This window comes from Perca flavescens, chromosome 13 (assembly GCF_004354835.1).
Source record: "Perca flavescens isolate YP-PL-M2 chromosome 13, PFLA_1.0, whole genome shotgun sequence".
In the NCBI taxonomy this organism is placed as follows: domain Eukaryota; kingdom Metazoa; phylum Chordata; class Actinopteri; order Perciformes; family Percidae; genus Perca; species Perca flavescens.
Window position 1 is genome coordinate 11050273 of NC_041343.1, and position 25675 is coordinate 11075947.

The 25675-nt window shown below is 40.3% G+C and overlaps 3 protein-coding genes across 3 annotated transcripts in view; 2 read left to right on the forward strand and 1 right to left on the reverse strand.

The window, feature by feature from the left end:
- LOC114567376 (fibroblast growth factor 11-like) overlaps positions 1-2530 on the forward strand; it is a 50476-nt gene extending 47946 nt beyond the window's left edge. Inside the window, exons 4-5 of the mRNA XM_028596471.1 lie at positions 1959-2157; positions 2259-2530. Coding sequence (XP_028452272.1) covers positions 1959-2157; positions 2259-2395 — 336 coding nt within the window. The 3' untranslated portion in view covers positions 2396-2530. The remainder of the gene's footprint in view (positions 1-1958; positions 2158-2258) is intronic.
- Positions 1-14195, reverse strand: part of nlgn2b (neuroligin 2b) — a 172992-nt gene extending 158797 nt beyond the window's left edge. The window contains exon 1 of the mRNA XM_028596469.1: positions 13867-14195. The gene's annotated coding sequence lies outside the window, so the exon portion shown is untranslated. The remainder of the gene's footprint in view (positions 1-13866) is intronic.
- Positions 14196-15268: 1073 nt separating this feature from the next.
- Positions 15269-25600, forward strand: LOC114567399 (homeodomain-interacting protein kinase 2-like). Its single transcript, XM_028596502.1, has 11 exons — positions 15269-15403; positions 15747-15967; positions 16070-16261; positions 16520-16701; positions 22381-22504; positions 22688-22810; positions 23398-23466; positions 23576-23757; positions 23849-24046; positions 24946-25121; positions 25382-25600. The coding sequence occupies exons 2-11, from the start codon at positions 15785-15787 to the stop codon at positions 25513-25515; spliced, it is 1563 nt and encodes a 520-aa protein (XP_028452303.1). The 5' UTR covers positions 15269-15403; positions 15747-15784; the 3' UTR covers positions 25516-25600.
- The last annotated feature ends 75 nt before the right edge of the window (positions 25601-25675 follow it).

Sequence of the window (25675 nt, forward strand, 5' to 3'; positions counted from 1 at the left end):
ACAACAAGTCTAGTGATAGCAAAACAAGGCAATTAGCGTTAAGTTTTTACATAATTCCAGTAGTGAGGGAAAACAAGGGAGATGCTACAAAAGAAGTCAGCCAAGCTAGGAGAAATGTATGGTTAGCCCGAATCAACCGGAAGAATTTCAAACCTTCCCAGAACAGTAGGGTGTGTTCAGATCACTTCATCCAAGGTAATATCTAAAGAAATCACTGTCAAGTTTAGTAAAAATAAGAATTATTTTATTTTAATTATTATATATATTGTATTAGTAACATTACATTATTTGGAGAAAATGTTACGGTTAGCCTGCTTAAGGTCGTGTTTTTTTGTTGACGTCATGTTTCAATTGTGTCTCATCCCTACCAAAGTTAAATGCGCTTCACTGACTAACTTTGTCCATACAATATGGCCAACGCCCCATTCAAATGACGTCATCGAATACTATGTATAAGGCTTCTCTTAAAAGTAGGCAATGTACTTCTATTAAAGACTGATAGCTGGGCTGTGTAGCCTAAGTATTCATTAAAGTCAATATTTAAAAAGGAACACGCCGACTTATTGGGAATTTAGCTTATTCACCGTAACCCCCAGAGTTAGACAAGTCGATACATACCCTTCTCATCTCTGTGCGTGCTGTAAGGCTGTCTGACGGCTCCAGCGGCATCAGGCCAGCACAGAACATGCAGGTGAATGGTTCCAGCAATCCTACTGCTCTGAATAAGTGACAAAATAACGCCAACATGTTCCTATTTACATGTTGTGATTTATAGAGTCACAGCGTGTACAAAAAACAACGTAACATGAGACACACTGTAAACAAACCGGGAACTATATTCTCAGGCGGAAGAATATAGTACTTGGGCGGAGTGATATGCTCGCAGCAAGCCTGTCTGAGACTATAGTTCCCAGTTTGTTTACTGTTAGAAGATGGCTGTGTCTCATGTTACGTTGTTTTTTGTACACGCTGTGACTCTACAAATCACAACATGTAAATAGGAACATGTTGGCGTTATTTTGTCACTTTTCTCACAATTCGGAGCAGTAGGCTAGTTGGAACCAGTTACCTGCAGGATCTGTGCTGGGCTAAGCTAATGCTGGAGCCGTCAGACAGCATTACAGCACTTTACGGAGATGAGAAGGGTATGTATCGACTTGTCTTACTCTGGGGGTTACGGTGAATAAGCTAAATTCCCAATAAGTCGGCGTGTTCCTTTAAACAGAGCAATAACATAACACTCAAGGAGGACTTACACGACATCATGACACATGCAGCTGTGATGCACAACAAATAAATGTGGACATGTATAGGCTACTGCAGAAACACTGATTCCAAATACTGTTTTTTTTTCTGGGATGATTCTGTTCATGAACCACGAATACAAACCTACAAATTTCCTAAAAGACCGAACCCATTGTCTACGATCTTGCTCATTGGTTTTCTGAACTTGGGCTGCCTCTGAAGCAGTCACTGCAGTTCACTGTCAGAATTAGTCATTTATATGTACAGTATGTAATGTACTGTATGTGAATAATTTAAATTGGTTATTGTATTGGTGTAGGCTTCAGTGCTTTTCATCTACTCTCCTCTTTTCCTTGTGAAATGTGTTATGTTTAGCAAAGATGTTTATTTCTACACATTTCTATATAGCATCCTTGTCTTGCTGTTCCCAAAAGATCAGGGTGTTTATGCTTTAGAAGAAAGAAACACAAGTCCAGATATAATTCTATCCATCGCTTTCCTCAGGAAACAGTACCTAATTAATGTAATTCACTTCTTGTATCTATGTTTTTTTCTTCCAAGTGTGTGTTTACAGGCACTGGAGTTCATGTTCAAAGACTCATAAACATGTTACAGTTTTCTCATGACATTTGCACATAATCTTTCTTCTCTTTCATTATTTGCTGATATTAATGCACCTCTTCCCTTTCCTCCCTTTCCATATTACTTTGCAGGAGCACTTCACCCCGGAGTGTAAGTTCAAGGAGAGTGTGTTTGAAAACTACTACGTTACATACTCCTCCATGCTCTATCGCCAGACCCAGTCTGGCCGCTCCTGGTATATCGGTATCAACCGTGACGGCCAGGTCATGAAGGGCAACCGCGTAAAGAAGACCAAAGGAGCTGCACACTTCCTGCCTAAAGTTATAGAGGGTTTGTGTCCTTTGTGTCACTTTAGCACAATTCAAACCAGTTTCGCAGTTTTTAATCACCTCCTTTATTATTAACCAACAGCTTCTATCTTTGTCACACAGTTGCGATGTATAAGGAGCCATCGCTACACGAGCTCGCCGCTGAACCGGTGAGTCCTCCTCGGAAGACAGTGAAGACGTCAGATTCGCCGTCCCTGAAGAATGGACGGAAAGAAGCTCCCAAGGCTGATGCATCATAGCACAGGAGACTGAGGGTGGGACAAAGGGGCAGCAGTGACACTGGGAACACAGTCGCCCATTATGCACTGAGGGTGGCTGTGGGAATGGCCCTCACCGGCCACCATATTCCAGAAGTGCACTACATGATGCTGAGGGATAAAGGGTCAGCACTCCATCCAGTAGCCAAGAAGGCCTGAGAGAAGAGTTCCCCCCCCCCCCCTCCTCCCCCTCACCTGTCCCCACAGAAAGGGAGCCCATGGCCTGAGCCAGAACTACTAGTACCCCCCCACCCCCACCGTTTGTCTCTTTCTCTGCCCCTCCTGTGACTTCCTAACGCACAGTCTCCTTCATTTCTCTATCGTGCTCCAGCTTCTTTGTCCCACTGACAATTTCATCTTTTTCTCACATGCCTACCAACCGCCTGCTCTATTGTACAGTATATTCACCACTCACGCAATTCCAGCGCTGACTCGGCATCACAATCCCCACCCATGGGCCCCCTTCTTGAGCCCTCAAGTTGGTGACAGCGTGGCTCAGCCAGCTTTCCACCCACCATCTGCCGACCAGCTAAGCTAATCACAGAGGGCAACAAAAGCTCAAAGTGGGATGAAACAGCTCAGAGAGGAAAGATATCCGCAGGGATCCCGGATCGGGTCAGGTCAGCTGAGCGAGATGAGGGTGTGTGGACAAAATAACAGCTGCATTTAAAAAGGGAGTTCATGGCATTAAAACTATTTTTTAGTGTTTCATGTTTGAATATTTCAACCAATCCTGTGATTGAAAAATGGGAATTCATGACAGCCCAGATAGAAATGCACCGTGGTACAAAAACTCGGGCTGTAGATGATGATTAAGATGAAAGCAATGCTCAAAACATAGGATCAAAACGATTGCAAAGTGGTGATGATAATGTTAAAAAAGAATGGTGATGTTCATGATACTGACAAGATCAGGATTTCAGAATTCCAGGAGACGTGTATGATAGAAAATGTATTAAGCTCACAAGAGAGGCACCGCTTGAATAAGTGTCATTTAAAAAAATAAAATAAAGTCCCTATTCTTCCTGGGAAAGGTGAGCCATAAAATAGAACATTAACCATGGTTTTACTCCGGACTCCTAAACACTTGAGCAATATTTGTACAAATAAGCCAGAAGATCATTCTCAGTGAAGAAAAAAAGAATGTGTGTGTGTGTGTGTGTGTGTGTGAGAGAGAGTGAGCCTCTTTCCAGCCTCCCTTCTCTACCAGGTGACCATGTATTATTATTGCACTAGCTCGTTTAAGGCTACAAATGGGTCATGTTTTAAATCCATGGTGGATCTGAACTCGGTCACCTGAAAAAAGAAACCATAGTGTCTACTTCACTCAGCATCTGCTGTCTGCATAAAGCCAGGTTTGAAGCCGAAAAATCAAAGCCGGTGGAGCCTCTGAGCTGGAGCACTTGTTATTCTGACGATGTCTGGCGGCTTATCCACTCACTAGCTTTATCAAATCACCTTGGAAAGAATAGCCCTCAAAAATGTAGTGTGTCTGAGTGAATGTCTCGGTGTGATTGTGTTTTAACCCCGGTGTGTGGATGTCTTCTACAGTATGGATGCACTGTGTGTGTGAATGAGTGCCAGTACAGAGGATAGATGGAGATACTTTGGGTAAACTCAACCATGTCCTTCAGACAGGGCACGACATTGTGTCTGATGTGTCTGTGTCTGTGAATAGGTGATACTTGGGGTAACATCTTTGTTTTGTAACATTTTCACGGACTTCTGTACAAGTCGTATACATTTTAAAACGGCAGGGAGGAGGATATCTGGACAACCTCATGGGAGCCGAACCCACAGAAGATACTCGATTGATTTAATATTTTCATTGGAAGCAATCAACTAATGTTTTGGTTTACACTGGGTCGCATACAATTTTAGAAAGGCACGCAATGACCTGATAGCAGTTGAGGCTTCTAAATGGAAGCTGTCAGGGTGTAGGTTGTTGTCACGTCAATGCTGGCTGCTGTAGGGTGCTGTCTGCTCTGGTAACCCACTGAGGGGGGGAAAATGTCACGACAATGTTCAGTCAAGGGGAATTTGCATGGATACCACCAACAAACACAGACAGCAGTAAGTCAGGAAGAGCAACGCTGGGAGATGTGGAAGGCAAAAAAAAAAATAAAAGCTCATTATATGGTCGCTAACAATCACAGATAATCTCCAGGAGGTTCAAAGCATTGGGATGGTGTCTAATTTTAATGGTAACATAATGTGAAGCGAGGGTACAGAATGTGAAACGGAGGCTTTAAGAATGTTCTGAATTGAGGGTGAGAGTAAGTCTGAAATAGTGTGTTGAATTGTAAAGAGGTCAGTGCATGGAGGCAGTTATTTAGAAAGAGTGAAGGATTAGCAGGTGTATTCTTGAGAAATGTTGATTAGGAATTTCTGCGGTAAAGTAAGCAAGATTTTTGGCAGGGTTTAATGCGGCATGTGGATATGATAATGAATGTAAGACAAAGAGGCATGTAAGGCACTGTGCGCTATTTATGACAGGAGGTCTATGGAGGAAATTAGTTGGAGAGCTGTGCATATTTTTCAATAAGTCTTTAATTTTCTGGGCTTTTCCACGGGGAAATTCATTCAGTTCAAATTTGGATATTTTGTCCTTTTAGCAGATTTTGCATTGCAGACCTACAAATCTCTATTTTTGAAAAGCCAATGTTCCCTCTCCCTGGTGAGTTTGGTACAGCCTAGAATGGTTTCTCACTGTGCATTATTAACTACTGTATGATGTCAAAGTGTGTGCACAGCAGGCAGTGTCCAATGCTATAGGCTTATCTTAGCTGTCAGTGTTCATACAGTTTTCACTATTCATGTATTCCATCTGGCAGCTTCTTAATGCCAGTTCACATTTCAAAGTTCTAAACCCGTTCTATATAAATCTAAGTATCGGGAGGTTAAAAGCAGTGACTGAGCGACAGCAAGGGAGTCTTGCATGCCAAAATGGAAATAGTGGAATTGTCTTTCTCTTACAGTAGGGCTGCAACTCATAATTTCACTATCAATTAATCTGCTGATAGTTCTTTTGATTATTTTGTGAGAAAATGGTGACAAATGCCTGTTATAGTTTCTCACATCACAGATGGACATCTTCAAATGTTTTATTTTGTCCGCCTGGGAGTCAAAAGCCCATAGATATCAAGTTCACGATGATAAAAAAAACAAAAAGTGTCAAATCATCACATTCGTGAAGCTGCAACTGGCAATTTCATGGCGCATTTGTGCTTGTAAAATGACAAAAACGATTAATCGATTATCAAAATTGTTGGTGATTAATTTTCTACCTATTGACTTATCGACTTAATTCTTGCAACTCTACTTTACGGTGCAGCAAAACAGATAGAAAGTAAGTAAGCTGGTAGAATTAACCTTGAGCATGATTTAAATGTCCCTTTGTCACCTTATGGTGTTAAACATCAAAGAGATCCAAACCCTCCATAGATTTCTTTCCCAAAAAGCAACCAGTCCCTAATATCGACATGCTGAAGAATGCCACAGTAAGTTGTCTGACCGCGATACTGCAAGTAGACAGACAGGAACAGAGAATGTTAAGTAGTCCGATGTTGAATGTGAAGTATTAGAACGTAGTAGAATGTAAGACAGAACAGTACGTTTTTACGTTGAATGTGAAGTAAAGGATGTCAATAGGTTCAGAGACAAGTAAGTGCAATGAAGGCAACAGAAAGTAGGATTTTGGTCGTGGAGCTGTTTAGTGAAACTAGTTCCGCTCTTGAATGTAAAAGTTATAGGAGAAAATGGTCACAAGGATGATAGAAAAAGCAAGCCATAGAGTAGCAGAGGTATTAAGAAGATATTTGATATTGTAGTTTTAAGTCAGAAAGTGTTATATATGTGTGAATAAATGTATCTTGAAAGGCTAACAACGAGGTGGTAACATGGAAAATAAAAAATACCGATATAGTTTATGTGCCCACGCATGAGGTTTAAAGTCGTAATCCCTTTTCCTACACATCGTTCCTTAACCAGAGCCTACATCTACAGCTCATTGACTTTCTTTACAACACTATATTGCCTGTGTAGGTGTAGTTATACTTACAGTGTGTTTATCAAGTCTGTGTGTGTCTGTGTGTGTGCATCTATGATTAAGAGTAAGGTAAGACAAGACAGAGAGGCAAGGAGAAAAAGAAAGGGCATGAGATTGAAACAATGATCGATAGACTCAATAAAACACAAACGAGAGAACAGCCACCCTGCAATGGGTGCAACAAAAAAAATTCCCCCAAGGTCTGCCAGAGACAGCAAAATCCATTTGCTCATAATGAACTCAGAGGTCTGTTGTTTGATTTCTACCTGTAAACTCAACAAAGAACCCAGCTGGACGACAACAAATGGAGTTTTTCCTCAGGGCCTCTACACTGGGCCTGACAAACAGTTCCCTCTTGTTTGAAACAGTGTGAGCATCAGCAGCCATACTATACTTTTGAGACACATATCTGCTAAAGGTAGTACAGGTGCATAACATAAACCAGGTCCCTAAACTTGACTTACTAAAAGACTAAGTTATTGGAGAACTGGAGGAACATTGCACCTTAAAAGCAGTGGGAATCGCTTGAAGCATTTTACAGTGAACTCGCCTTAGAAGGATCTTAAGAGATTATAACAAAACAAACAAATAGGGCACCCCCCCACACTTTATGAGTTAGTGTGAATAACAGGCAATAATGAATATTAAACTGCAGCTTAGTCATCACCAATGTTTGATCAGTGCAGTAGAGATTTAAAGCTTTCACTGCACTTTACAACAGCTACAAACGTCTAGGGACACTTTTTGGAACAACCCTTGGTAACATTTGATTTAAAGTGTATTACAAAGAATCAACAGGGCTTTTTCATTACACTGAATGCAGTATAACAATACCATGTTACGGTAGCATTAATCCACGTGTACAACATGAGACTATTTCGAGCTATGCATCTTTTGATTTAACAATTTCACAAAGTCTGTGTGTAGGATTTGATCTTTTTTTATTTTTTTAACCAAAGTGGCAAAAATTTGCAAATGATGCTCTGGTCCTTTTGTGAATTACCAAAAAATCCGCAGAATGATTCAACTTAAAAGCAGACCCTTGTGAATAAACAGAAGCTCATCACTGTCCCAAAACCACAGTTCATTCCAATGATATATTCTCATACATATATGTATTTTATGATTGCAGTTATTTTCAGTCGGTGTCGGTGCATTGTCCCAAATGCTGCCGCCAACGTGTTTCTAACCAATGTATACTGAAATGTGTACCATGCAATTTGTCAATGTATAGGGACATTCTGTGTATAACTGGCTCCCTCTAATGGAAGCAGTTGGTTGCTAAAAGGATACTGTTTATGAAGGACACAGAAGAAGAAGAAGAAACACGGTATGGTTTCTAGGCATAATTTCTGCACATCAATCCAATCGCACTCAAAGCTGCTTTACTCTACAGATATGATGCTCACGTTTTCACAGAGAATTTAACTGTACTGCTTTACTGTTTGATTTCCTACAATTTCTAAGGAGGTTTGGTTGTTTACATCATGCTGTAATGTGTTGATCCTGCACGCAATGTCTTCCAAATGTGGTTACGATGCCTTGTTATGCTTTATGTGCAACACTTCCAAATGCAACAGCTCCGTACACTTGACTGGTGCTCTCTTATTGAATTATTATTCATTAAAACTAAAATGTCACTGCTAGTTACTGATGGTACACGACAGTATTCCGTACACAATCATTTTACGCAGTAAATACATGATATACAAAACGCTTCTTAGCAATATGAAACACTGTTTCTTTTCTTGGAAAACCCAAGTGGGGTTAGAACCTGTGGATCTAATTTTTTTGGAACCGTTTGAATTACCCAAACCCCATCAAAAAAATAAAAGATGAATCAGCCTGTAAATTTAGAATACAAAATGGATGTCTGCCATGCTCACTGTTCCTAAGTATTAAATATTGAAAGCATGACACTGCAACAAGGTTGATCCTTGGCTGCAACACAGTGTTTGAATATTTCTAATTAAATAAGCATTCCTATTTAAGGGCACAACCTAGAAGCCATTTATTTTGTACTTGAGTTTTAATGCTGCTGCAGCATCATATTCATCCTGTTTAAGTGAGTGGCCTCTTTGAGGAATGCTAAAAATGTGATGGATGTAAAATGTTCCCCTTGTAGCAGAACGCTTCCAGACAACTAAACCTGCCCGGATGGCATATATGTACGGAATGCTGCCAGTTTACATGTATGTCGTGTCAATAATACAAGTAGTGTATATCTGATGTACTATGTTAGGTCTATTCTTTTCAGAAATGTACGTAAGTAGTCGGTGTTGATGATTTTCTTCTCGTCTTTCAGTTGTTCTACCTTGCCATGTTTCCTTTCTAATGCAAACTCCTCAGAAGGAGAAAGAATTGTTGTTGCTCTCCAAATGTTCCTCCCTATTTGGTGCGTTTTTGTCGTTGGTCGGCACGGTTGTATCCACACTGACGTGTCCTCTGAGTGAACTTAACCCGGACTGAATCCCACTGTGCGACTGAGTTGTGTGTTTATGAAAGATGCAATGTATTCATGTGAAAACAGCAAGAAAATAACTCCTAAAGCCAACATGTGTCCTGTCATGCACAGCAATGAGCTAGGTGGTCTCAGAGTTACGGTCACGCAAGTCTTCCAGGACGTTCCCACCACCTCTCTCTCTCTCCTACTCTTATGGACTCTAGGTTTTACTCCAATCTTCTTGTCTTCCGAAAAAATGTCAAGAAAAAAAAAAAGAAGCCATAAATAACAATGGGCCTTGGCACTGATTAGCCACAGAGAGAAGGCCTGAATCCTCAGGCACCTCCCGAGTCACAAGGGATTCAGACACATGTTGGGACTCCTCACAATAAGAGCCAAAGTGGCGCATACGCACTGGCTTTTTTAACCACTTCAGAAAACAGTAAACAGGAATGAAGACCAGCAATATGCAATGAGAACTACCAGCCTACACTCAAGGAAGGGAAACAAATTCAACAGGCTAACTAAAATCAGGATTTGCAGGCTACAAAGGCGATCAGTGGTCTGCAATAATAACTTCTAATTGTCTAGACTGACTTGGGAATTTGTTTTTGCAAAGCATGCATTCGTCACTGTTCTTTGGCTCATTAGGGATGACTCCCTCTCAGTATCTACGGACACAAGCCCTCGATTCACCCTCTCTCCATGTTTGCCACCTGTGTACATTTCTACAATAACTCCTACATGAATTGAAAGGAGATGTCTTATTCTGGAATATTATTCAATAAAATAACATATATTTGTATGATTGTAAGGAGTGCCCTTTGATGCTTTGTCTTCTTTTTTCCATTTTCTTTAAAGGTCTAAAATACGATGTATTAGTTTCCTCTTTGATCAGGCATACTGTTCGGTGATCTGCATTTTTGTGGTCACCTAATGAGCTGTATGCTTTTTAATAAATGAATAGTACTCTAACCCATATGACATCACAAAAATATATATCATTTTTATATAATAATAAAAATTGAAATAGAGAAATATATTTGGAGGTCATTACACCTATGTTAAAGCTATGATTGCTACTAGAAAGTATGTCAGTGTTTTTAAAATAAGTGACTGCAGGTCCCAGCTGAGCTAAGAGATGGTGTAGGTTGGTGGCTCCTTAAGTCCCGGCACGGAAGGCTGAACCGGCTGACCTGCCCCGATTCTCTCTTTTCTAACTCTATCTTTAAAGGACGTGTGGAATTGTGCCTGTCTGTGTGAGCACTTTTAAAGAAGGTTAAATAGTAAGTTTAGCAGTGCTTGTCTCAGGGAGTTTTGGCTGCAGAAGCTATGAGAGGCCTTGTCAATTTGGAGGAGTGGTTTGAGAGAGAAGCTTGTATATCTCCATCTAAATTTAACTAGAGTGTAGTGCCTCAGTTACACCTTACTATTCAGTTACGTTGAGATCTAAGTAAATTGTGTTATTCAAAGCACGTCATAGGAAATATTACAAATGTAACTAAAAAACACTGAGCAAGAGGCTGACTTGCCTTAAATCACATTTACTAAAATGATAAACTAAATCTTTCGGTGAACAGACTACGGTCTTCGCACAGCTCCTTTCAACAGATAGTGTATTTGATAATCAGTCTAATTCAAATTCATGGCTCTGAGTCTATCTGATCTGTCAGAGGGAGAGCAGGAGTGCGGTTGTGAAGTTTAACGTTGGTAGTCTCCAGAGAAGAAGTTGGTCATTTCTTGACGCAGATTAATTCCAAAGTGAAACGTAAGCAACTAAAATTGCTGAATGTTAGAACATTGTGTCAAATTGGTCTTTATTACTGTGACTTATAAAATGTCAGGTTTAGTACTATCATAGTCTTAAAAAACGTTAGCTGACGTTGTTGTTCAGTAGCTAGCTCAGAGATGATCGGCTAATGAAATTACTGGTTTAGCAGGGGGAGGTTAACACTTTTGCATGCACTATTTATTCGTGTCACATTCTCATTAACGGCTGAGCCCCCCCTAAAGGTCTGATCCTAGTATCGCCCCTGTTCAAATTATCCCTCAGTGACACTGCAACAAATTTTTTAAGATGGTATGTAATCTCATAAAGCTTTACCACTGATAATAATACAATAAAAGCCTAATCAGTATGAGGGCTCACCGGGTAAATACAGTATCTACTTTAAAAACATAAATAATTGCTTAAAGGGGTGATAGAATGCAAAACCGATTTTACCCTGTCATAGTTGAATAACGACAGTTCGGTGGGTAAATAGGACATACATAGAAGCTCAAAGTCCCACTGACACCCCTTTACTATGAAAATCTCATATTTTGAAAACGGGCGAATCCCAACAAAGCTTGAAGTTGACGTCAACCTCCCAAAAACCGGAACCTTTGTCAGCCCATGGGTGTATTAAGAGAACGGTCACGCCCCAACATTTACATAGGCTACACAACTGACCTGAGATCAGGTAGTCTTCCGAATCTAGGTCGTGCAGATCTCTGCTATTCCATTACAAAATTCACTTCTGAAACTTTTTTATGCGAGAAATCAACTATGTAAGGCTCAAATATGTTTTACGAAAATGGATGGCTAATTGCAAATTTTGTCCGACTGTGTGTCGGAATTCAGCTGCCGGTGCTGCCTGGGTTGCTGCCTCGCCGCCCAACCTGCCTTCCTTCACAGACCCCGGCCTGCTATGAGGTACTTGGAGCTCCGTCACGACTGGCAGCCCACAGCACTCCATACCCGCGCAAGGTCACCGGTTTTTGGATAATGGACTACTAAAATCGGTGCTCTGACAGAGCTCCAGGGCCTGCAACTCCCCTCTTCCTGCTAGCTAAATGCCCGGTGTGTGTGAGTGAGAGCACGGTCAGCGAGCTTGTTACGCCAGCAATCTGTTACCACAGGTTCCAGTTAATCTTTTAATGTGTGTAATTATAATGTGTTGAGTTATTTAAACAAACGATTGGGGAAATAAACGCAGCTTGTCCCTGAGTCTCATTGATAGAGCCTGCGGCTGGATGTAGCTCTATCAATGAGAGCTAGCTCCTCTTAGAATTCCTCTGAAATTCACAAATATTCATTAACTTGAAATCGGACACCGTTGTTAGCTTTATAAGACCTTTAGGGAGATGTTGTATAACTGGCGTGACGAAATTCAAACTGTAAATATACACAAATTTTGCGGAAAATTAAGCTAACTATCCGTGATTTGTAGCTAGCTACACATAGCTAGGATTGAAGGGACAGTCATAGCTAGCTAACGAAACCCCCACTGTTCACAAAAAGTCATTAACTTAAAATCGGACACCGTTGTTTGCTTTATAAGATATTTAGGGAGATGTTGTATAAGTGGCGTGATGAAATTCAAACTGTAAATATACTTTATTTATGCCAAAAATAAAGCTAACTATCCGTGATTTGTAGCTACACATAGCTAGCATGAAGGGAAAGTCATAGATAACGAAACCCCTAATCTTCACAAAAATTCATTAACTTGAAATCGGACACCGTTGTTAGCTTTAAGACCTTTCGAGATATGTTGTATAAGTGGCGTGACAAAATTCAAACAGTAAATATAGCTACTCTAGTTATGCCGGCAGCTGACAGCCAGCCTAGAGTAACTGGAACTGTGGCCATTTAGCTAGCAGGAAGAGGGGAGCTGCAGGCCGGGGTCTGTGGAGGAAGGCAGACCGGGCAGTGAGGCAGCAACACAGGCAGCACCGGCAGCTGAACTCCGACACACAGTCTTACCAAATTTGCAATAAGCCATCAATTTTCGTAAATTGCTTTATATAGTTGATTTCTCGCTTAAAAAAGTCTCAGAAGTGAATTTAATAACGTAATAGCCCGACAAACAATGTATAACTTTGCAGTGAGACCTGCTGTCGAGTCTCCCATGTGTTTCTATGTAGTTTGCTCAAACCAATCAGCACGTAGCTCATTCTGAATATTCATGAGCATACCATATTTGGAAGAAAAGCTCTTGTTCCAAATAGAGCCATATTCACAGGTTAGTTAAGGGCCTAATAAAATAGCATTCAGGCAATTTTCAGCCCAACCAATGTTACATACCCCATTAGGAGACCTTAAGGAACAGTGTAAAATACCCTATATAATCATTTTATCACCCCTTTAACTAAATAAAAGCAAGAACTGGGAGTCATTCAGTGTTTAACCCTGAGAATGACTTTCACACACAACTATAGCAGAATCACACAAACCTCAGCTTTTCTAAAGCTTAACTCATCTCAAAGTTGGCTATAAGCCCACAGAGTCATTATAACTAATTATTTGATTATTATACATGTTATAGGCAGACATTATAAATGATTGTCTTTCTATCGAGGCCTTGGCGTAGCCTTATTTTGCTGAAACTAGGCACTTAGCAAGTTAATTTTTTATTATTTTTTTATTTCCTCAGAGTACCCACACAGTGTGGCCCTGTAACTCTCAACACTGGTATAAAATGCATACTGGCAAAAAAACTATATTGGCATGCCTAATCCAAAAACAAATACGGTGATATTAAATGACTGCATTGTATATGCAAACATCAACACAATTATGCAGAGGAGCATGAAAGAGTGCAGCGACATTTGCTTAAAGCACATCAATAAATCCGTCAGGAAACAGGAGAGTTTTTAAGATAAATTGTGAGAAAATGCTGCATTTCCCTTCCAAACCCACCAAACCTTAATTACACTTACTGTCACTTGCACGTCACACACATACAGTATATACATGGACATAAACAGTAAACAGACACATAGACATGGAAGATGACACACAGCATAGACAGATAGCATGTCGACTTAATTTTGGCACAATCGGAACCCCATAATATACTGTTTGTAAACTGTAAGAATTTGGCAAAGCATTGGTCCTACAACCTGTTGCACTGCTAATCAAACCAGCCCTATTCAAACAGTAGCTATAGCATCCAGCAACAGAGTAAGCTGTCTTACCTTAAACCGGTGTTTGTCCTTGTTCTTTGCATTCTTCTGTGCAGAAGCAGAAACATCTCCAGTGAGAGCGCACGAGGATGTAGTAGCCAGCTTCCAAAGTGCATTCCTTCCTTAGGGTCACTGTCAATTGCAGGGCTAGCTACATTAAGCTAGTAGTACAAACTCCGAAAATCGTGAGGCCCTTTACATTTACTGAAAGCGCCTCTCTAGTTGTCCTCAAAATGTGTGTTTTCACCATTCTCCTCAGTCGTAGGCTATAGACCTTTTTTTCACGGCAGACATGTTGACATGTCATAGTAGGAAAAGCACAGGTGTATTCCAAACCATTAATGATGGCTGCATGCCACTTAGGAGAGGCCCTGGTGTTGTGCATACTGGGACACTTGATGGAACTGAGCCATCGTTAAGGTTATCAATTTCAGCTGTGCTTTTCCTACTATGACAAGTCAAAATGTCTGCTGTGAAAAAGGTCCATAGTCTTACAAAACTTCTTTCACTTCTGAAGCCTCTTAAACATTGGCCCATATAGGCTACACCTTTCCCCATCAATGGAGGGGAAAGACCCGAAACTTGTTTGAACTGCCCTGTTATTGCAATGCATTGAATTCAGGCTCTGGGTGGATTGGGAGTCCAATTTCAACGTTGTGCCATATTCTTTTAAGCTATTTTTTGTGCAAGAAATGTGTTTAAATGTGCTTATTGCCATCTTTGCTTTAAGAAATATAATATAATAATGATGAAATTGCTTTAAAGTTTACCTATATAGCATCCACAATATTAGCATTAAGAAATCAAGTCAGGTTAGTTGAAAAAATAATAGTTGAACAGTTGAAATCCAATAATATAATATATTATTCTAAAAAATGTCCATTCTGCATAATGATTAGGCCTACTTTTACTTTTGGTACTTTAAGTATATTTTGATGCCAGTAGGAGCCTACTTATATACTTTTACTTTAATAGGATTTTGAATGCGAGTACTGAGATCTAAGTCCCTAAGTTTCAACAAAAACTGCATGAACCTTCATGAATGTAGAATCTACAGGACTGTTGGTTTAAACTGCATTAGTTCAGCAAGGTGTGCTTAATAATCTGGTAACTAAGTGTACATTTGTATGTTATTTATTTATTCATGTATTTATTTATTAAACTGTAATATAGACATTTTCAATGGAATGCCATTGCCAGGAAATAGCCTCACTCCTGGTTAACTTCTTGTCATTCACATACACTGCAACAGGAAATCAACTTGGGGCCATTTAGAATGTTTATTACAACTGCTGTGGAAGGGTGTGGCTGTGATGACATAATTATGGAAGAGAACCATGATAACAATGATGGAATAGAGTGATGATCATATGGTCAAACTTAACTTCGCCATTTCAGTCATTTTATCCTTTAACTTGAAGACAACCCTGAACATGTTATTGCTCATTAACTTGAAGACAAACCTGAACCTTTTTTGGCTAGTGACAGTCATTTTACACTGAAATCCAATTCCAAACATCACTAACATCAAGTGATTTTTGGACATCTGGTAAGTTGTTTTTGTTTGTTCTTAATGTTTGATTCCACTTGGTTCACAACTAATGTAGTTCACATTAGCAGATTTATTTTAGAAATAACAGACATAATACATAATACAGATACAGTATATCAGTATGAGCAGATACTTTGAGAAATTAGTTGAATCCCATCTGTCACTAGTTCCATTTTTCTGCTTATACATTTCTGTGAAAGTATCCATCTGTATTTTAGATCTGCTGAAAATAAGCTACTCATAATATACAAATAATATAGAGCTTTGTTTGTGTACTTAATGATAAGCGTCGATGGGAACATGAAAAAAACATATTCTCCATGTTCTACTCTGCTGTCAGGTGTAATAATAAATCAACAACAGATTTCATCTGGCACCATGGACTTTCAGGTCTCTGTAGGAGACCTGATCTCCTCCTCTTCCTCCCAGTATGAGGTGCAGGAACTCCTGGGTTGTGGTTCCTTCGGAGCGGTCACCCAGTGCAGGAAGGTAGCTACCAATGAAATGGTGGCTTTAAAAATCCACAAAGACAAGGCACTCATTGAGGAGGCAAAAGAAGAGGTGCAACACAAATTATGTTTCTCAACATTTTCCTTTTATAATAATTCAAAATCACATTGCATTCACATTAAATCTCTCTCTAACATCTCGTACATTCCCCAGGCGGCGATCCTTCATATTCTAAAAGAGCTTGGCTCAGACCAATTCAACATTGTCATATGGCACAACTCCTTCACCTTTGAGGGACGTTGTTATCTCGAGTTCGAAAAACTGGACATAAGCCTGGCAGAATTTCTGCGGAGGAGCCCTTCCAAGTCTCTTGAGTTGACCAATGTCCGCCCTGTTGTGCAGCAGGTTTTTTTCTTTTTTTTTTTGTAGTAACATAAATTGCAATGTAGGGTCTAAAACAGAAAAGTGTTTTTTGTTTTGTCAAAATCCTAGCTACAACTTCCATCAAAATGCATCTTTGCAAGTGTTGATCAGGATATTAAAATAGCAAGTCCAAAATAACTGAGGACATATTTTTGCAGTACGTTAAGCCAGATAATGTCTCTCAAACAAGCAGTCCCCAATCTGCAGTCATTTATTTTTTACTGTTGTTCATGATTTTAGCTGGCTACCGCTTTGGACTTTCTGAAGAGCACAGGCATCGCTCATTCAGATCTGAAGCCTGATAACATTATGATGGTGGACCATTTACGGCAGCCATTGCGAGTTAAGGTCATTGACTTTGGCTTAGCCCTCAACCATCCAGAAAAATGGACGGGTGTGACTCTACAGACCCTGTGGTATAGGTAAGTAATTGACAGCATGTATGGGATGGCTGTGCCAGACAGGATATCGAAGAAATAAAAACCTGCACTCTGGCATCTTAAGTTTTTAGTCAGGCTCACATCTGACCATACCATTGTACATTTAAAGGTCCCATGACATGGTGCTCTTTGGATGCTTTTATATAAACCTTAGTGGTCCCCTAATACTGTATCTGAAGTCTCTTTCCCGGAATTCAGCCTTGGTGCAGAATTACAGCCACTAAAGCCAGTCCCACAATGAGCTTTCCATCCGGTTGTTAAGTCTGACGTCACGCGTGACGTTTAGCCTCTTCCGGGTCCAAGCGCTCAGCACGTCCAGATCAATAACAATGGCGGAACCTGTAAATTTATTTACGATCACGTCCTTCTTTAGTGAGGTACCCTTGGCGGTCAAAAAGGGTTTAAACTCCTTTAACTCAAACAGAGTGGTTAGTGTAGCGCATCATTCAGGTGGCATAATTAAGGGTAGAGTCCAGGCATCAATGAAAAAGAAGGTTTACGAGGTTGAGGTGAGTTAGCTGTAAGCTAGCTAGCTAGTTGACGTAAGGTGATATTCCATGTTCTGGATGAGGTATTTCAAAAGAAAAAAATGTACAGGACTGCTATAACTGTGGATGTAACTAAACGAGGATTAAAAAGTAAATATGTGACAGTCAGGTTTTAGGGAACTTTTAGGCTAGTCAATGTAGTAGTATGATCTGATAGCCCCGGCTAGCTACAGAAGTATTGTTATGGTAACAGCGCTGACAGCAATGTGTTTTAGAAGTGTTAGGGTGAGGGTTAAATTGTTTTCAATACAGGTGCACGTTGAGGGCCAGGCAGTCAGGTACAGCACATGCGAGTGCCCAATCGGCAGAGACAAGTGCCATCATATGGCAGCTTTGTTGATTTGGGTTGAGAAAAATGTGTCCCGCACCGACGTGGAATGTGTGTGGAAGAAGGCCAACGCTCCGAAGGGGGGACGACATTGCAACCAAGAGAGTGTCAGAGATAACACCATCCACAACACGAGGTTTGTAATAGGTTTGTTGATGTTGCGTGGTTTGAATTATTTTTTTAACTACGTAATGTGGTTTAAAGCTATTGCTAATGAGATTAATCGTATTTAAGTTAACATACACTCGCATGTGTGTTGTATTGCAGCTGAAAAATCATGATCATATCACCATATTGAAATATAGTTGCAAGACAGTGAGGCTGAGATGTACACTGAGATTTTTTTTTTCCTTTTTTTTTTTTTTTTTTTTTTTTTAAAAGCTTAGATTGTGTGCTATGAATAAATGATGATTATAATAAAATGCTATTAAATTGAGATAAATACATTACTCATTTTATCATTATAACCATTTGTATACCATTATTTCAGCTGGCATCAAAAGACCTGTCACCCAGGAGGACAAAGAATGGGCTCAGGCATCCTTGTTACAGCTTGGGCGTTTTACAGGGATGGGGTGGATTTTGAGTCCAGAGACACCTCAGGTAAGATTTTTTACGTTTGTACTTTAATGTTCCATTAGAATTAGCAGAAACATCACAATTACACTTACATTAAATCAATGACAATTCAGCTAGGGTTTTGTCATCCAACACATAATCATTTTGTTTTGTACAATGTTATATGTTTAATTTTTCAAAATTTGAACCAGGGGTAGGTTTCAAACTGTGTAATATAGTTAAAAAATAACAATACATAATTTAGGCTCATAATAAATTTGGTAAACTACACACATGTATGTATGTATGTATGTATGTATGTATGTATGTATGTAAACCATTGCTTTCATTTCAAATGTATTTTGTATACACTATGTGGCTAAGTATGTGGACACCTCACTGACTTCACAACTTGTGCCTAACTTTATATCTAGACTCTCCCAATCAAGATGTTTGATGGGCTGGTGACCAGCCCAGGTTTTGTCCAAGCTGAGGACAAGGCTCTATATGTGCTGTCAATGCTTGCTGTCAATGATCAGGAGAAGCAGCAGATTGAGGAAGCAACTGTTGGCCAGGCTAAGAACTCATTATGGTAAGAAAGCTTATTAATATAAAGTATACTCTGGTGGTTCAGAGAGTCTAACACGCTGAACCTTAAACGCATGCAAACAGACAACAAAAGCATAACTAAGTTAGCCCTGATGACATTCTGCTGTCATTTACTCTAACCCCGGATTTTCACCAACTGTGGAATGGCTGCGGATCAGTTCCAAATTGTCTGCTAAAGGCTGTAAATTTGCTCAAAATGTAGAAGTGTGCTGGAGAATGTCAGATTGTTTGTACATGAAACTGTAATTCCAATTGTTGAGCAAAATTGGTCTCTCTAATCGTTGGTTTCTTTTAACAGGTTTACATATCGCAAGAAAAGGATAACAGCAAGTAACTTTGGTTTGGTCTTGGCAGCAGTCAAGCGGAAGTCTTACCCGCCTTCCTTATTCAAAACCCTGCTTGGCCAGTACAACCTCAAAGAAGGATCTAAAGTAAGCTGTAGTTAATAAGTGAATATTTAAAATGAAGGCATCTGTGTCTAAGAATACACTTATTAAGACTCAGTGGTATTTGTCCCCTACCCCCAAGGCATGTGATTGGGGAATCCTGCATGAGCCAAGGGCAAAGCAGGAATACACTGAGCGCACTGGTGTTGTTATACAAGAGAGGGGACTGTTCCTGTCTGATAGTGGCCTGCTTGGTGGATCTCCTGATGGCACGGTGTTTGGAAACTGCGTGATTGAAGTCAAGTGTCCGTGGTCAGCCAGAACCAAGACTATCCTGCAGGCAGCGGAGAGTAGGGACTTTTTCATGGAGTTCGATGAAGTGGTTGGTTCCCTGACACTAAAACAAAGTCACAACTACTGGCATCAGATCCAGGGAAACCTGCACCTGACCGGAGCCAACAGCTGTCACCTGCTTGTGTGGACACCTCTTGACCTTGTCATTCTGCCAGTGCTCAAAGATCCTACATGGGCTGTGAACATTGACACTCTGGAAATATTTTATAAAGATTGTTTCCTACCTTACATTCTCTCACAGTTTTAAGAAAAGAAAACAAATCTACCCACTAAAGCTTTTATGGAAGTAAATAACTGGGAAACGTGATATTAGTTAAATGTATTCACCAGTGTCTCCCCTTGTTTTCTGTAAATACTTTTGTTGTGGCTTCTTGCATTTAATCAGCTGTAGCCTATTTTTGTGCATAACCTTTTTTTTTTTACAACCTTGAACTGCTTTAAAGTAATTTAAGATAAATGTTGAATGTTTGTAGTGCTTTACTTACTTCAAGATAAGATAAAATGCTGTGTACCCTATATTTTATAAAGATTTTCCTACCTTACAACTCTCACAGTTTTAAGAAAATAAATGAAACTTTGACATTTCACACAAGCCAGGTATTTTATTTATTATACATATTTATTATTATATCACATTTATATTATACATCACAAATATTACATATATTTATTATTATAGTTTTTAAGCCCTTCATGCTATACAAAACTTGTAAAACTAACCCTCAACCAAACCCTTATTCTACCCTAACCCTATTTACATTTAGTCTTTTTTAACTCTATAGTAAGTACATGTAGTGTGTAATCAAATATGCAAGCAAATATACAGAAATTCATGCATGTACAAACACAGTTAACTCATACAATTTCACGGAGAATGGGTGTTTGTAAATTTGTAAGACACACACACACTTTAACTATCTTGTTTACATTTAGTTTAAACTGGTATGGAATGTGGTCCAAAATGTGAAACGCTTTCAGTCGCTGAATTGCACGCTCCACATGTATCTTAGCTTTCGAAATGAATCGGTTATTGTTCACTTCTTCCTGCGTAAACTGTCCATTGACAAGGAAAGACGGGATGTTCAGGGAAACTCCTTCTGGCAAAATGTCACGAATTGTGAAGCCCTTGTCTGCCATAACCATATCACCGGGATGTAAATGTTGGAGAAGTCCACAGTCAGCTGTTATCGCCTTGTCTGAGGCACTCCCACCGTACAGGTCACTGGCAAAGGTAATAACTCCATTAGGCGCAACACCAATTAAAGCCTTAAGTGTGGTTCGTCCTTTGTACTGGCTGTACAAATGGCACTGTGCATCAAGCCTCTCTGTGTTAGAGACGGCAACCTCTGTGCAGTCGAGGACGATCCTACAGTTAGGGAAGGGCTGGAAGCAGTCTGGCAGCGATGTTTGATTCTTGGCTGTGGAGGGGATGTTGTTCTGTATTTTCACGTCTGTAAAAAAAATAATATATAATTATTAATAAATTAATAAATATTACTTTTAGAATCAAATTACATTAATTCACCAAAGGGATTTTTTTTATTATTATTCAAAGGTTGTAGCATGTTCCTATTGACCTGACTGACTTACTACTGGTGAAATTCTGACAATACCTCCTTTACTGTACGTACAATTACAGTAATTGTTTCATAAACATATTTGATTAAAGTTCTTTTCATGTTCAAAAGGTTGTAGTACCTTCCTAGTGACCAGACTGACCTACTACAGGTGAAATTTTGATAATACCTAATAATACTGTATTACATAATATAACACTAATTTACTAAAAGGGGAATTGTTTGTTCCATAACCTGAAACCAAGCATACTAAGACACACACAGCTTCTTCAAGATTGGATTTGGCCAGGCTTGTTCTGTGTATGTACACTGAGCAATGTAAGATCAGAATCAAATATGTAAACATACCTGGCCATTAACCAGGATTCTGATCTTATGTCAGACTCCCTCTAACAATGCTCAATTATTATTGAAATGAGAAACGTTAGCAGATTATCATAATATCAAACTGGTCTAATGTTTTTTCTTGCTACGTCGCACATCTTCATGCTTCGGCTTGTTTGTAGACTGTTGCCAAAGCTAACGTTAGCTAACTAGCCGTAGCTAGCTAGTTTCATCTTAACTAGGCGGCACAGAACAAAGTTTCTTCATTTGTTTAATATTTGTAACTTACCTTATCAACTGCAGCCATTTCCTCTTCTCTTTCTCGTCACATGGAAAGCGGTAAAAAGACAGTTGAATGTCACTAGTTTTTTTAAACTCCGATCTATTTAAACAACACGGGACACAGCACTGCGGCATAGTCGGGCAAAAGCGTTAGAGCCGTTAGAGCGGACCCGGCGTTTGGACCCGGAAACAGTATTATTGGAGTGTGGTTACGTCACGACTTAACAAGCGGATAGGATGTGCCATTCTGATTCTGATACTGATTCTGATTCTGTGTCTGTACCTATTGAGGAGGAGGGGTGTGGCCTTGACCAACTGCCACTTTTCTCATTTGAAAGCCATGATGTCTCTCTCTCATGGGTGGGCCAAATTCTCTGGCCGGGCAAAGCAGAGAAAGGGGAGGTAACCTTGCTCCTTATGACCTCATAAGGAGCAAGATTCCAGATCGGCCCATCTGAGTTTTCATTTTCTCAAAGGCAGAGCAGGATACCCAGGGCTCGGTTTACACCTATCGCCATTTCTAGCCACTGGGGGACCATAGGCAGGCTGGGGGAATGCATATTAATGTTAAAAAATGCCATGGGACCTTTAAGAAACTGGCTGTTAGGTATGTTAGGTAGTGAGCAGGAGGTTACTTAATTAGTCAGTCTTTATAACCACAATAATGTGTTTGTGTTTCTCTTGCTTGTCTAAAGATCTCCAGAGATCCTGCTGGGAGCTCCCTTCAATGAGGCCATAGACGTATGGTCTCTGGGCTGCATTGCAGCCGAAATGCTTATGGGCACTGTACTCTTCCCCGGCTGTGATAGCTATGATATGGTAATTGTGACTATAGCAGGAGATAAGCCATATTTTACTGCATTTTCACTCATTTTTTAGCATTTTCTTAGGAAAGAAATATTGCCTGATCACCAAAGATCAGTATGCTTACCTTTGGAGCAATTTCTCTTGTGAAACCTGACAAAATGTACCTCGAAGTATAATGCAACATTGTGTCCACAGGTGAGGCATATCTACCTCACTGTTGGAAAGGCACCGGACCATCTTCTGAATGCCGGCATGTACACGAGACAGTACTTTCGCCCAAATTACCACATTTTGGAACCCCCTTTTTGGACATTTATGGTAATATAATTTGGCCATTATTGAGCTGTGTTTATACCTGTCTTTGCTTAAAGGTCCCATGGCATGAAGGTCCCATTTTTTTTTAACATTAATATGCGTTCCCCCAGCCTGCCTATGGTCCCCCAGTGGCTAGAAATGGTGATAGATATAAACCGAGCCCTGGGTATCCTGCTCTGCCTTTGAGAAAATGAAAACTCAGATGGGCCGATCTGGAATCTGGTTACCTTCCCTTTCTCTGCTTTGCACGCCCAGAGAATTTGGCCCACCCATAAGAGAGAGACATCATGGCTTTCAAACGAGAAAAGCGGCAGTTGGTCAAGGCCACACCCCCACCCTCCACCTTGCCCACCCCTTTCCTCCTCAATAGCTACAGACACAGAAATGGCACATACTAAGGAAAGCTCATTGTGGGACTGGCTCTAGTGGCTGGAATTCTGCACCAAGGCTGAATTTTGGTAAAGAAACTTCAGATACAGGGACCCCTAAGGTCTATATAAAAGCATCCAAAGAACACCATGTCATGGGACCTTTAAGTCGGTCACTGCATTTGCAACAAATAACCTCAATTAAAGTTTTCTTCTCTTTAGTCTTCACTTGAAAAGAAGCACTATACTTTCACCCCATGCACAATTAAAAGCCTGAGTGATGTCATGAAGGTAAGCTGTCTGTTTTGGAAAGCATGGTTTTATAATTTAAACATGAGGACATGCAAGAAAACAAGTTCAGATTTTCTTACCATTTAGTTTTTTTCTGATCCTTCACAAGGCGTCCGCCAACCTCTCAGCACAAGATGCCAGTGCTCGTGAATGTGACAGGGTGAGCTTTGTTGACCTATTAACAAAGCTACTGGATGTGGATGCTTGGCAAAGAATCAAACCAAGCCAAATTCTTCAACATCCGTTTATAACCATGAGCCACCTTGTTGGTATAATGGACAACAGCCTCCAGTAAGTGTGTGCTTCGATGCTGTGTGTATTATCTCTGTGCTGACATAGATAGATAGATGTGAGTTTGACTCAGCGATTGGTTGTTTTCCAGTGTGAAAAAGTGTGTGGAGGTGATGAGCTTGTGTCAGGATCTGAGCTTGTGTGGTGGCAAGAATGTGGCGAAGAAGGACATCTCCGACAGCACTGCCAAGGAGCAACCTTCCCTCCAGAGGGCTGTCATCAGTGGGGACAGCGCTCCTCCAAAGAAGAGGAAAGGGGATGGTGATGAGGACTCAGAGTGTGGCAACAGGTGGGTGTTAGAAATATCTCCCTGCATAGTTTGACATTCTTGAAAATACTTCTATTCGCTTAGATATTAGATAAGACAAATTAAACCTCCCTCATTTATGTGCATTAACAATGGCGCTAGAGGCGAGGAAGTCCAGGATGTTACAGCATGCAACTCCACAACTTGTCGTTTTGACATTATGGTTTGTGTAAGGATTAAAAAAAACTAATCAACATGTTTATTTGTGAGATTTAGACGTGCTGTAGGTAGATTTCTGGTGTTCAGAGACAGCCAGGTTAGGTGTTTTGCCCTGCTTCCAGTCTATGCTAAGCTAAGCCTATTTCCCAAAATGTCAAACTATTGCTTTAAGATGGAAGAGATTTAAAGGTCCCATGGAATGAAAATTTCACTTAACATTAATGTGAGTTCTCCCAGCCTGCTTATGGTCTCCCAGTGGCTAGAAATGGCGATAGGTGTAAACCGAGCCCTGGGTATCCTGCTCTGCCTTTGAGAAAATGAAAGCTCAGATGGGCCGATCTGGAATCTTCTCCTTATGAGGTCATAAGGAGGAAGGTTACCTCCCCTTTCTCTGCTTTGCCCACCCAGAGAATTTGGCCCGCCCATGAGAGAGAGACATCATGGCTTTCAAATGAGCAAAGCATGGCATTTGTTCAAGGCCACACCCCCACCCTCCACCTTTCCTCTCCTCCTCAATAGCATTTAAAGCTACAGACACAGAAATGGCAAATCCTAAGGAAAGCTCATTGTGGGACTGGCTCTAGTGGCTGTAATTCTGCACCAAGGCTGAATTTCAGGAAAGAGACTTCAGATACAGTATTAGGGGACCACTAAGGTCTATATAAAAGCATCCAAAAAGCAGCATGTCATGGGACCTTTAAACTATTTTCTGATCAACATAGAAGCCCAGCAAAGAAAAGGAGGAGTAAAGGCTTGGATGCAGCAGAGAAAGATGCACAGATCAGCCCAAAAAAGTCACGTCTGCCTAAAAGGAAGAGGGATGAAGCGGCTGTATCCGTGACATCAGACATCAGCTTCCCAACAAAAAGGAATGTAAAACTGGAAAAAGAGCTGAAACGTAAGCTCACCTATGGCAGCACGCACCCTTGGGATCAATTAAGGTCTTTTCTTCTGTAAGATAACATTTTGATGGCTTATGATGGAAAAATCTAATTGACCCGTTCCCAGAATTGCTCATTAAGATTTGACATGGGAGATATTTGATGGGAATAATTTAACAGTTTAGATGCAGGGTCAAATTGTATTGAGCTTATCATGGTGATATATTTGAACAGTATTCAAACACCCTTACCTTTATTTGTTTTTATTTTTTGGAAGTACTGAGCAACACAACAAGGCCCGGTCCAGCTCTATGCAGAAGAGGAGGGCCGATGAGGAGGCTTCCAGTTCAGATAAAGAAAAAACCCTTCCCGCACAAGAGGAGGAGGGGAAGTCTGAATGGAGGAGAGTGAACCCACCGATAAGTTCACTTAAGGTCATGTGTTTTATTTCATCTCATTATAAAGCACTTTGGTCAACGTCTGTTGCTTAAATGTGCTCTATAAATGAACTTGATTTAGAACAATGACTACACCTCCCTCCAGTCAAATATAGATAAAATGAATGTGACAA